At 38.8% G+C, this 12,744-nt stretch overlaps 1 protein-coding gene across 3 annotated transcripts in view; it reads left to right on the top strand.

The window, feature by feature from the left end:
* The window catches only part of Lrp12 (LDL receptor related protein 12), a 72,390-nt gene that overhangs the window by 30,783 nt on the left and 28,863 nt on the right, over positions 1 to 12,744 (top strand). Inside the window, exons 2-3 of one of the 3 annotated variants that reach the window (XM_031359700.1) lie at positions 3,448 to 3,562; positions 3,826 to 3,882. The exons of 1 other annotated variant lie outside the window; for it this stretch is intronic. In XM_031359700.1, coding sequence (XP_031215560.1) covers positions 3,553 to 3,562; positions 3,826 to 3,882 — 67 coding nt within the window. In that variant the 5' untranslated portion in view covers positions 3,448 to 3,552. The remainder of the gene's footprint in view (positions 1 to 3,447; positions 3,563 to 3,825; positions 3,883 to 12,744) is intronic. One more of the 3 variants, XM_031359698.1, reaches the window with a different exon arrangement.

The following is a 12,744-nucleotide window of genomic DNA, read 5'->3' as shown; positions in this document are numbered from 1 at the left end:
ATTTTGGGTAATTTTCTCAAGAGAGTGCCAGCCCTTTGGGAGCCAGGACTTTGCATATGTCTTACTTACATGTCAAGTACTCTTTATTTGAGCAGATAGATATTTATGTCATGTTCTGTGCTAGTCCTCGGGGTTCAAAATAGCTGAACCCAGCTGTATCCTACTGCTGCCCCCAGCTTCTTCCTCTAGCTCACCCCTCCCAGGAGTAGGACCTAGTGGTGTGTGTGTGTGTGTGTGTGTGTGTGTGTGTGTATGTGTGTGTGTGTGTGCATGTAGGTTTGATAACTAACTGCTGTACATACAGTGGAAGATAAATTGTAAGATGCCAGGCAGGCTACTGTTATTAGCTGTCAGTCATTAAGGCTGAGTTTTTCCATACAGATTGGGTTTAACTCTGAGAGCTAAGCACTGCTCCTTTTATAAACAGGAAATGCATCCATGTCTGAATCTTTTATTTTTAAGAAATATATAGTTCCTTATGCCATGGGAATCGGTGTAGAACCTGAATTTGTTTTTAAAATAGGCAATATAAGCATCTTAGTGACTAAGGACTAGTGTTTAAGTTTCTACTCATCCAGTTACTTACTCTGAAGAAGGAAAAAGCTAAACCGTAAGAAGCTTTGGTTCCCTTGAATGTAAAATGACTGTTTAAAGTGTTCAGTATTCTCTGAATGGATGCTTGTAAGGCATTTAGGAGTTAGCTGGCACATATCTGCCAGATCTTCAGTGTGGCTGTTAGTAAAGTGCTTTAGCACTGAATGAAGAGAGACCAGAAGAAAAAAACCACCAGATGGAGAAACCATAAATGTAGGCAGTATTTGTGATACCACTACTGTATACAAGTGGGCAAGCCCAGGCTTTAGAGAAGGAGTCTAGTTAAGGTCATTGCGAGGGTTGGATCCCCAGGAGTTCATAACAGAATTCATGTGCTGCAGCTGTAGTTGAGCCTCACACAGCTCTCCTGCTGGTTGTCAGCACTACAGAAGAGTAAGAAGTGGAATGATAACCACTCTTAGTGTTTAGTTTAGTCCTCAGCATTTAATCAGTGACAGGCACCCTTTACCCTTCTTAGTATTCATCCAGGAAGTTGAGGATCATTAACCCCTTGTAGTATTTAATTAGTGATACTGGAAATAAAATATGTCAAAAGAACTAATTTCCTGACTTAAGTGCAGTGAAACTTTATTGAAAGCATTTAGGTGTTACCCACTCCGCTGTCAGGCTTTTTATTAGACAGCTGCTAATGTGTAGTTGCAGAAGTAATGTTTATTAGACGATCCCCCCCATCCATGCTAGAAATAAGGATTCTGTGAGACCTCTTAATGACTACATTTGTGTTGTTAGAGGAAAGAAAGTTTTGTGGGGGGTGGGGGTGGGTGAGGGGGATTGCATGCACACGTGTGCGTGTGTGTGTGCGCACATGCTTTCATAGTCTGTGGCATTAATTTCTCAAAGTTGGAGGGGCCAAAACTGTTTTTGTTGGGTTGTTACTAAAAACATAGAAGTGATATTGTTATGTAGGTGATGTGTTAGTTAAAATATTTTTGATAGCAGTACACCTAAATTACGTTATCCAGTTCAACTGATGTGTAGTCAGAAACATCCAAGATAATAAAGAACAAAATGTTTGATTTTAACAGAGATTATCATTTTTTGACTCCCAAAAAGGACTGTGTCCAACCAACAATGAATATATGGAAAACCAGCAGTATATGTTTCCAAAAGCACTGATACTTTTATGAAATTGTAATATTTTCACCACTTGAGCAGACATACATTTTAATTACCCCAGAATGATAAGGAATGAGCAATATTTGTTCACTCATTTTTCTATTTTTTATATAATATGAATAACATTTTTCAAGAACTCTGTGCCTATGTATAACAAATTCAGTCCTTGTTTAAGTGTATAGAATTCATCTGTCTGACCCCTGTTCCTGGAGTTTACAGTTTTACATACCCCTAGACTTACCAGGGTTTATATTCATGTATAATGTATGTATGTAACATGGTTATATAAATATGAATGTTGTAAGCTATATGTACATGATTTTAAAGTTAAAATTAGACCATATTCTAATGTTTTGAGACTTTTTTCAAAATTTTACTATATCTGGCTACTTCAGTTTATTAAACACTTTATTGTAAGGCTCTATCAGTTTACACACTTGTATATTGGTAGATTTAGACAATACACTTTTTTTCCTTTTTAAGGAGTCCCATTAAGCCCTGAGATGCAGTTCCTTGTTTTAGGGATGAAGTGAGGCAGCTTGCGCTCACCTGCACAGCAGGCCATGTTGGCACGGGGGACTTGGCCATCCAGTCCAGAACCCATGGCACCCACTTTTCTTCCTCAGCCTGTTCTCGTTTACTGTCCTGAGAGAAGGTTTAACATAGCGTATATCTAACACTAAAACCCATAGTTTTATATTTGCCCATAAGGATGTCAGAAGCCCGGCTGTGATTTGTAGATGTGCGTCATAGAAGGCCCAAGCCAGACTGTGCCTTGCCGCTCCAGCTTTCATGTACATTTGGCTTCTCTGGGAGTGCAGTGCAAAGGTTTGGGCAGTGGACTCTGCCTTTTGACAAACTATGGTAGTTACTTTATTGAATGTGTTTCTTATTTTGTTTCTTCTTCTTTAAAGTAAGTTGCATGTGGTAAAGAAGTGGATGCACACTTGCTAGTGGCCCTACGATTTACTGTGCTAAGCAAAAGAAGTGGTGCATATTTGGCATTGCCACACAGTGTAAAATAAGTGAGCCAAATTTGCGTTCACTCCTGCTGCATTGTTCCTGAGGGCGATATAGCAGTTCTTTTCATATGATCAGTAGAGCTGTAGTTGATTAAGTGTGCTTTTCTTAGTATTGTTTATTATTCTTCAGGAGTAATTCTGCACTTTATACAGTTGGAAAAAAAATGAATGGCTGTTCAGTGCTCCATCCCTTGACATGGTTTCATCTCAGGAATCACGACACCTCTCATTTATTCATCTATCAATGGTATGAGCATTGATTGCTCTAGGGTCTGAAAAAAAGTGTTGTATAGCTCGAAAAAGAAAACTTGTTATTATAATGTTGCAGTTTTCTCCTTATTCAACCAGAAAGAACCCGTGTTCACTTTCTGATTGTCGCCCAGGTAACTCAGCCTGCTCGGCCTCCATTGTAAAGATAACCCTCCCTCTGCCCTTCCTGACTGTTGTGGTTCAGATCTAGACAGTAAGCGAAGACAGACAAAACTTCAAACTATTGAGCAGTCTGTACGAGAAAGAACTGGGGATGACCTTAGTGGTAGAGCATTTGCTCTGCATGTTCAAGATCCTGGATTCATCTCCCACACAAGCAAGAGTGTTGGGAGGGTGATATTTGATGGAAAATAATTTATATTAAAATGTGTTTTACAAAATAAATACCTGAAGGGGTTCCTTTTGCATTAATTTGAGGGAGCAGAAAAGGTTGGAAGATACCCGACAATGAAAGACCTCTGTTAAAGTGGAGCTTTAGTTAGAAGAACTCGCACAGTAACCAGTGGCTGATGGGACAGGCTCTGACAGGATGCCTTACAGTAAGTGGTCGCCCTGCTCCACAGCTGTGCTCGGTTCCTGCTGATCAGTAGTTGGCTGTTAATCAGCTCTCTGTATTTGTGAGAGCTCTATATTGCACTGTATTGTAATTTCCAAAGTGTTTTGTCTTACTCTTTTAACATTATTATAAAAATTTAGTTTCTGATAATTGAAAGTCATTATGTATAGTCTTCTCTTAAGAAGAATGTGAAAACTTTATGACTTGTCCCTTGGAAATTAGTTTATTCATTATGTTTAATTTTAGGAAATGGTGCTCTTGCAGAACTTTCTGAAAATGTGCATATTTCAGGAGTGTCAACTGGTAAGTCATCTTTTGTAATGTTTAAATTTCATGCATGACTTATATGGTAAATATTGAAAACCTTATGGGGTGATATTTGGCTATAAAAATTATTGCTGCTTTTGCAGCATGTAATAAGGAAGGAAGGAACTGGAACATGGAGAAATTCTCATAAGATAAAGTGATATTGCATGCCTAAGGGTTGATTATACTTTCCCCAACAGACTACGCAATTATTTCCATTTGGAAGTTAAGCTGAAAGCTCAAGTAGAATTAGTATTTTCTCTCTATGCAAACTTGGGTAGAAATGAAATTAGTTTTGAATGTTGTCCCTAGAATTTACAGACTTAGAAATGAAGTATCTTGTTAGATATTTTAGATTAGAGTGATCTTCCACAAAAAGCTGTTTACTTGAGTACACAGTTTGCTACCAGTAGCAATCCACTAGCATCTTGTATCTGTGCAACTCAGAAGTCAACGAGAGAACCAGAGTTTTCATCCACTTGAGCCACAGCTTAGTTACCAAAGCATGACTACACAGCTGTGAATGACTTCCAGTTTGCTAGCGTGTTTGCTCTGCTAACTGTAGTTATGAGCATATCAAAAACAATTTATTTTTCATATATTGAAATAGTTTCTGGTTAATAATAATTGCTAATAATTATCCATTTGCCTGTAATATTGATAAAATTTAGGTGGTTAAAGTTACACAGCAAAATTTATCAGCCTACTGATTTTTTATTATAAATTTTGCAATTCTTTTATTTGTTTTTTTTTTTCTCCCATAAAGCAAACTTAGAAGCTTGCTATTTGTTTTGTGTCTCTGACTTTGTGTTCAGGAAGTTAATGGACTTATCACCAGCTCTGGGTTTGTCTGTGTGCTCACTAAACTCACAGATATGCCTGTCTCCCAAAAATCAAAATAGCCTTGTTTGATTATTTATTTCACTTTCATAAGCTTTTAATTATGTACCGACTATACCACAACTAAAACCAAAGATTTCTATTTCATCTTACATATTATTGTACGACACGGCCCAGGTGAAGAGGTGAAAAGACAGATTGTGGAGTTGGTTCTCTCCCACAGTGGGCACTAGCATGGAACCCAGGGCTTCACTTGAGTACCAAGAGCTTTTACCTAACACTGGACATCTGACTGGGTCAGTAAAAGCTAAGATCTAAAAGTGATCTTGTGTGTCTGTGTGTCCCATTTTTAATAGCTAAAGAGAATTGTGATTAAATTCCCAATTCACAAAAGGAAAGAGTATTGTTTATAAATACTTTAATTTCCATAACCTAAGGCCTTTTGTCTCAGAAGTATTTAAAAACTATTATCTCAGGATTCTTTTCAAATATTGGTTCTTTCAGCCTGCCATAGCAGTTTAAGTTAAGCAGATGGTTTAAGTAACAGCAATTTCCTCAAAGTTCTACACGCTAAGCTGTAAGTCCAAAGTTAGGTGCTAGCAAGTTTGATTCCTGGTACATCTATGGGCTCATCGACTGTTCTTCTGAGAATGGTTAGAGGAAGAGACAAAGCTTCTTTTCCTTTTATAAGGACACTCAATCTAGTACTGTAGTGAGCTCTGTGCCGCTCCGTTCTAATACAAGTCACGAACAGGCAAACTAAAACTCCTTTAGTGTCAGTAACTGCGAGCCTTGGTTGTGGGGTCCCTCAACTCTCTGTATTAAGAGTACTTGTTAGTGTTATGTGACAGACTTCTGGGGAGATGAACACACACACAGTCTACTCACCCCAGACAGGGAGCCCATGACAGACCAAAGCACAGATACCACCAAAGTCCACCTTGGGGAGCCATTGAGTTTTATTGAGCTTTTTTACAGGGTTATGATGGAAGGGTTACTTACAGGAGCAGAAATGACTCAAAGACAGCTGCATCACCAAAGGCCATCCCAGCCTGGGTGACAGCTCACAAAGCTGGGAACATGGAGCGCACTGCACAGCCTGCAGGCAGCTGCTCAGGTTGAAGAGGGTCCTTTCCAGATGGTTCAATATTCTAAACCTCTTCTAGACACCTGGGCTGCTTTGTGTCTCTTTGAGGCAACTGATCAGTCCTGGGAGTCTTTGCAGATTCATTCATTTAGGAGTTGTTTGTTTGTTTGCTTTTCTTTTTAGTTGTCTTAAGAGTTGTCTGAGAGTGACTCTCAGCTATCTTTATTATTTACTTTTTGTAAATCTGGTCAGTTTCGGGAACTTCCTGAAGGTATTTTGAGTTGTCCACTTTCTGTCTTAAGAACTTACCTACAGGGTAGAATGTTACAATTAGGGGGAAATGATAGACACAAATAGTCAAAGGTAGTTAACTCTCAGTGGCTTCCTGGAATTCCTCCTGTGACTGGGTCTCGCTACTACCCTGTAGTCTTTTTCTCTCTGCATTCTGTTCCTGGTAGATCCTTAAACTCTTAGGCTAGTGCCTCTGCTTGTGCCAGAGGCTGGCAGTCATAGGAGTTGTTTCTCTGTAAACTCAGTTCATCCTGCCCTCCCTTGGCAAAGATCACAGATAGATAATAAAACCTGTGTTGAGGTGAAAGCTCTAACACCAAGGTGTCCAGTGCACAGGAGAGGCTCCCTGGGATAGTGAGAGGATGCTGCTTGTATTCATGACTGTTATGGGTTGGGGAAGTGCTCCGGGAAGACCTGCTGTGAGGAGGTCAGAGGTTGTGTGTAAAGTCATTGAAAGTAGCTATAGGTGGGGTCATCTCAGGGTCTGTCGTTGGAGCTGTCACAGCCAAATCTCCTTAAGCAAAACAGTGGCCATGCCAACTGCATGGATTCTCGAGGCTGTAATTAGTCTCCTCAGGCATTAGTGCTTGCTCTGAAGTCACCACCTGTCATCATCTGATGTGTCTCACTTTCTTTGAACTGTGGGGAGATCATCAAAAGAGCATAAAGAACCATGGAGGAAGCAGCTGCCATGGCACTGGTGAAAATAGCAGGATGGATGATGAAATGCTGTGGTCCTGATAAACCTTCAGGAGCAAAAGCAGTATTACCCATAACCCCACTGGACTCGGGAACCAGGGAGGCGATGACACTTGTTCTCAGGAGGCCTTTGCCAAGTCTAGCCTGACACAGTCACCTTGTTTGAACTGTTTCAAAGTTTCACTCCTAGCCTACCCTTAGTGAGAGTTGGTTCCTTCTGGGCTGACTCATTATTGGCTTGGAAGCCATCCCCGTTTATCTCAGTTACCTCTTTTAAGACTGTCCCTGGGACACTGGCATGGTTGTAGGGTAAATGCACTTACCACCGTCTTCAGTCCCAAGATCCCATATGGTGGAGGGAGGAAACCAGCTGTTCATGGGCCTTCCCCTGAACTGCACATGTTCTCTTAGCTCAGGTGCTTCTTCCCACCCACAAAATGAGTCCGTGTGAAAAAAAAGTTTTAAAATGATTTGGTCCTCAAATATTGGGAGCAGGTGTTCAGCATATGAGTTTTAAGGGAAGAATGAATTACAATTCACGACAAGAAAATTGAAAACTTGGAGTCTTGTTTTGTTAGCAGTTCTGGGGATTAAACCCAGGGCCTTGAGCTTGTCAGGTGTGTGTGTATCTCTAATAGAACTAACTACAGACCTAGCTCTATTGCTGTTGCTGTTGTTGCTGCTGCTGCTGCTGCTGTTGTTGTAGGTGGGTCAGTTAGGACAGGGTTTCTGTTGCCCACACTTTCTTTAACGAGCTGTGGCTAGATGCCTCGTCCTCCAGCCCCACCTCTCATTGCTGAGGTTATGGGGGATTATTGATGCTTGTTACCCACCCATCTGAGATTACAGGATTATTGACGTGTGTTACCCACCCATGTGGTGGTGGTGGTAGTTTTTGAGACAGGATCTACTGTGTAGCCCAAGCTGTCCTAAAACCAATCTTCCTGCCTTAGTGAGATTATTACTGGGATTACTAGTGCACAGCATCATGTCCAGTCAAAGTTTATATAATGAGTCTGATCATTATCAGTATTTCCTATACTAGAAATTAAAGATGAGAACTTGCCCTAAAACTTGGAAATTCAATTTAAAATAACAAGCTTGTATCTATAGCATAATTTTATTAAAACATACTTAAAACAAACATGTCAACAGTTGTCATTGGCCTTTGAGTGTATTTTTATTACTGGGAATATTTTATACTATGTCAGTCACTTAACCCTGGTTGCTGACTTGAGCAGATTAATATGCAGTAAGAAAAGCTACAGAAATTTGGACACATCCAGCATCAACTTGTAAATTTGACATCAACAGATCAGGATTAGATTATGTCTTACTTTTTCTGTTAGCCTGAGATGGCCTGCTCGGCTGTTTTGTGGTATTGCCTTTGCTCTTAAGTAAATTCTTATTTGCAAAGCATCAGCAGAAAGTCACACTGTAAAAGGAGTAAAATGTGTTCTCTCTATTAGCCTTTCTCTACTTAGGAGTTTCAGACACATTTAGATGTACTTACTGTTTGCTATGTCTGCCATATCAAAGCACCACACACTAAACAACATGCATGTTTTCTTGTGAGCCTGGAGGACAGAAGCCCAAAACCAAGATGTGGCAGGAATGGCTTCTTCAGTGTTCTCTCTGGCTCTGAGATGCCTTCTTACTGTGTCCTGCCCTAGATCTGCTCTAACGGCTCCTGAAGATACACCGTAATATCCCACCCTGTGATATCATTTAAACTTATTGCCTCATCAGAGAGTCTCCCTGAAGTCACAGTGACACTCTGAAGTACTGATGTTAGGACTTTAATAAGTGAATTTTGAGGACAATACAATTCATCCATAACAATGTATATTTTAATTAAATGGATTTATAAATCAATAAAATACTCCATTTCAGAAGACAGTAAAACATTATTAATGTGAAATATTTTTTCTAAAGGTTAGTCTTATAAAAATCATCCTTCTGTGAAGAACAGCATGTAAGACCTATTCCTGTTACATATTAAAAAGAATAAATGGATGTTTTCTCAAAGACTTTGGCCAGTGAGGGACTATTCATGTATCATTATTCCTTGTGTGAAATATTTCAGACTGGAATGTTGGGACTGGAATATTTAGTAGTCCTTATTAATTAGACATCTCTAATTCAAAAATCAAATCCAGAATGTTCCAATTCTGTTACTGTAACAAAAACCTTTCAGATTTTAGAGCATTTTGGATTTTAGATTTGGAGGTCAGCAAAGTACATGCTGCATAAGGTTTCTGAAGTCCTTGCATCCAGGAGAATTAGGTCCCTCTGGTGCTGATCACGAAGATGTCCGGTCACTGAGCTGTCTCACCTGTGCAGACGAGAATGCAAGCATCCACTCCCTAGAAGGAGAAGGCTCAGCAGTCTGTGCTCTACCCGTTCTGCGCTAAGCCCTCGCCTTAAGCCTTTCTGCCCCTCGGGTCCTGCAGTCTCCTGCTCCAGCTGTCCGCACTGCAGAAAGTCTACTCACAACGTTTAATTAGGTCCTAATTTATCCTGTTAGTACAGTCAAGTTGAAAATGAAAAATAGACATTTCTACAACAGGAAAAAGTAGGACCATTCAGATGCATGTTGAGCCGATCTGTAATGAGTTTGTTTTATTCTCCATATATTAAAGCACAGATATAGACCTTGTGCCCAGAATAGTGGGAGTGTCTTACTTTTCTATTGCTTTATAAAATATCCCGGTAAAAGGAAATTACAAGAGAAAGTGATTATTTTTAGTTCACAGTTAAAGTTTAGTGTAGTCAGTCCATCATGGTAGGGAAGTCTAGGCAGCAGGAGCTTGAGATGGTCTGGCAGAGGAGGAATGTGAAATCAGCCTGCTTTCTCTGTCATGTGCAGTCAAAGGTCCTCTGCCCAGGGATGGCCCCTCCCACATTAAGATGCCTCTTGTCACATCAGCTAATGTAGTGTGAATCATCCCTGCGGGCCCAGCCAGAGGCCCATCTCCAGGTGATCATAGGTTTTGTCGAGTCACTTAACACAAACCCTCCTCACAGTAGGTAATGGTCTCAAGGGACCTACTCCATGAAGGCACGAGCATGTGCACTGGTGTGCAGGCTGCACATGAAGGCACGAGCATGTGCACTGGTGTGCAGGCTGCACATGAAGACACGAGCATGTGCACTGGTGTGCAGGCTGCACAAGTACAGTGTCCTATCACAGTTGGTCCTGTGGTAAGTCATTAGCGTTTTAGGCCAAATAATAAGTTTACGAAAGACCTAGAAATGATGTTTAGTGAACAGTAAGTGACTTTTATGATTTTACAGAGTGAGAATAGTAGGACTTGCTTAGCTCTGTTCACTCACACCACAGTGGAGGGAATTGTTACTTTATGATTGATATGGTTCAGTACCTAGGCTTGCAGCGCTTTGTTTCTGAGAGTCTTCATTTCTGTTTTGTTCTTCCTCAGAAATTTCCAAGAGAACGTATACTTGTCCTTTTGATCATTTCATGACTACAGATTGCCATATGAAATATTGAATTATAAAGTCACAATTATAAAATGAAAAAAACTAATAAATATCTTTATTTTTTTAATTAAGAACTTTTCATGAGCTAGATTTTAAAATTTCTCCATATATAAGCAGGAGAAAAGACAAGTGTTCTGTGAATCTAAAAATATGTTGTAATCATTATAAAAGTATATAGAATACTACCAAGTAATTTAATTGTTATATATGAACAGAAATGCTATCTCAGTGTAGTTTTAAATATTAAATCTAAATTTTTATTTAAGTTAAATTGTTCATTTAAATTTTTTTACTTAAAAAAAATTAGCCAAATTGTAGCTTCTTAACCCCACTGGAATGGAACATGTTTTAGGTCAGGTTGTTAATAACAAGCCATTTGTACTTGTTAAACAAACATATTTGATTTTTAAAGATGTGTTTAATTTAAACTAAGTTTTACTCTAATTTATTAGTTTGACTTAAATCAAACAATATCTTATTATTTTTTCTTACTTTTGATTGCTTCTAAATCAGGTTGGTCTTCAAAAATTTTATTTATTCATTGAATTACAGTTTCATTAAACTTTTTCAAAAACTGAAAAAGCAAAAAGATAAAGAAAATCGCCTATTACACTTAGTTAGCCTCCTGGTATATTGCAGGGACTAAACACATTAGTGAGTAACTCTGAGTCACCAGCAGAGCATCAGATGTTTGGACTAAGAAAAGAAATAAAAGCACTTAACCCTTTGGGCCATTTAACCAAGAACAAGTCCAGATCTGGATTTTCTACTTCGTCTTCTCTGCTCTCTGTCTGCTGTATGCCTCTGAAGTCTGAAGGCTATCTTGGGAATCTGTCCCTGTGTCTGTTCATGTGCCTGTCCTTGTGTGTCTAACTTGTATGCCACTCTGTCTGACCGTAACAAAGGGCTTCCCACAGGGAAGGAACAAGGAATCCTTTACAGAAGTCTTTAATGGAGTTATACATGAGATTAACTTCAACTCACCCAGATAGCAAAATCATTGTTTATCAACTAGTATGCAAATGTTGCATCCAGCCTTTATGGTGTTGACTCACTCAGATCACTTCCAACCTTTGTATTTGCTGCTTTCAGCAAATGATACATACACATGTATTACTCTGGGCCAGGGTATGGAAGACTGCATAATTTAAGATTGCAACTGTTCATTAGCTCTAAAAACTGATTACCTGGGAATCCAAGGCAAACAAGGTTGATTATTACATTGTCCTCTTAAAAGCAAGTTAAACAAACAGGCTGAATACACAGTAGGCTAGCACTCTTGTCTCTTCAGTGACCTCCAGATGTATTGATAACTCTGGCTGTGAGGTCCAGCAAAAGTTCTAGTCTGTTAGAATGTAGGAAATATTTTTATCATGATGCATTATCACAGTATATACATTTTAATTTATTTCATTTGTGCCTTTTCTATGCATACCTTAAAATTACATTTTCACTTTTATTATGACTAATCCTATCTCCTGCCCTTTCTGTTTAAAATTTTATATTTTATATTTTTATTTGTATTCATGTTTATGTCCATTACTTTAATTCTTGTGTAAAATTCCCATCCTTTGGGATTTATATTTAATGTTTGGAGCTGTACCCAGTGGTTTCCCCCTAGTGTGGATCATGCCACAAGATACATTAATATATAACTAACATTTTTATTTCTATGACTGTATTCATAGTATAACATCCTAATAGAAGTATTGTATCAAAAGAGGTTGTAGCAGTTGACACAGCTATTTGTAGCATATATGAGTATTTACATTAGATATGATCATCATTTCTTAATATTTTTCCTTGTGGTAATTCTATCAGGACCCAACCTTTTACTTTTCTGACTCTGTTTTTTTTTTTTTTAATGAAAATAAATAAGAAATTAATTGCTCCTTTTTTTGATTTGTGGCCTAGAAATATAATATTGTAAACAAAAACAAAATAAGATTGACTTCTGTCTATAATTAGACAAAAACTATGCTAGGGTTTTTATTATTCTTCTGATTGTTAGAAGAAATTTGGGAGCTTAATTCCTTCTCAGCTGGAAGGTTTTGTTTGTTTGCTTTACGTTTTATTTTAATGTTAGGACTGGCATGTCATACTCATTCAACAATGAGACAACAGCTCTATGTTTCTACCTTTTTTTTTTTCAGTTTTTTTTTGATATTTTCTTTATTTACATGTAAATTTCTCCATTCCCAGTTTCCCCTCCAAAAAACAAAGAAACAAACAAAAACAACAAAAACAAACTCCTGTTGCCTCCCCCTTCCCCATGCCTGCCACCCCGCCCTCTCCCACTTTCTGGCCCTGGCATTCCCCTATACTGGGGCACAGAATCTTCACAGGGGCGAGGTCCTCTCCTCCTATTGATGTTCAAATTTGCAATCCTCTACTATACACATGCTGCCTGAACAATCAGACCCCTCCATGTGCAGTCTTTG

This window comes from Mastomys coucha, unplaced genomic scaffold (genome assembly GCF_008632895.1).
Source record: "Mastomys coucha isolate ucsf_1 unplaced genomic scaffold, UCSF_Mcou_1 pScaffold7, whole genome shotgun sequence".
Lineage (NCBI taxonomy): Eukaryota > Metazoa > Chordata > Mammalia > Rodentia > Muridae > Mastomys > Mastomys coucha.
The sequence above is the reverse complement of the archived record's forward strand: the minus strand, read 5'-3'. Positions and strand labels throughout refer to the sequence as shown.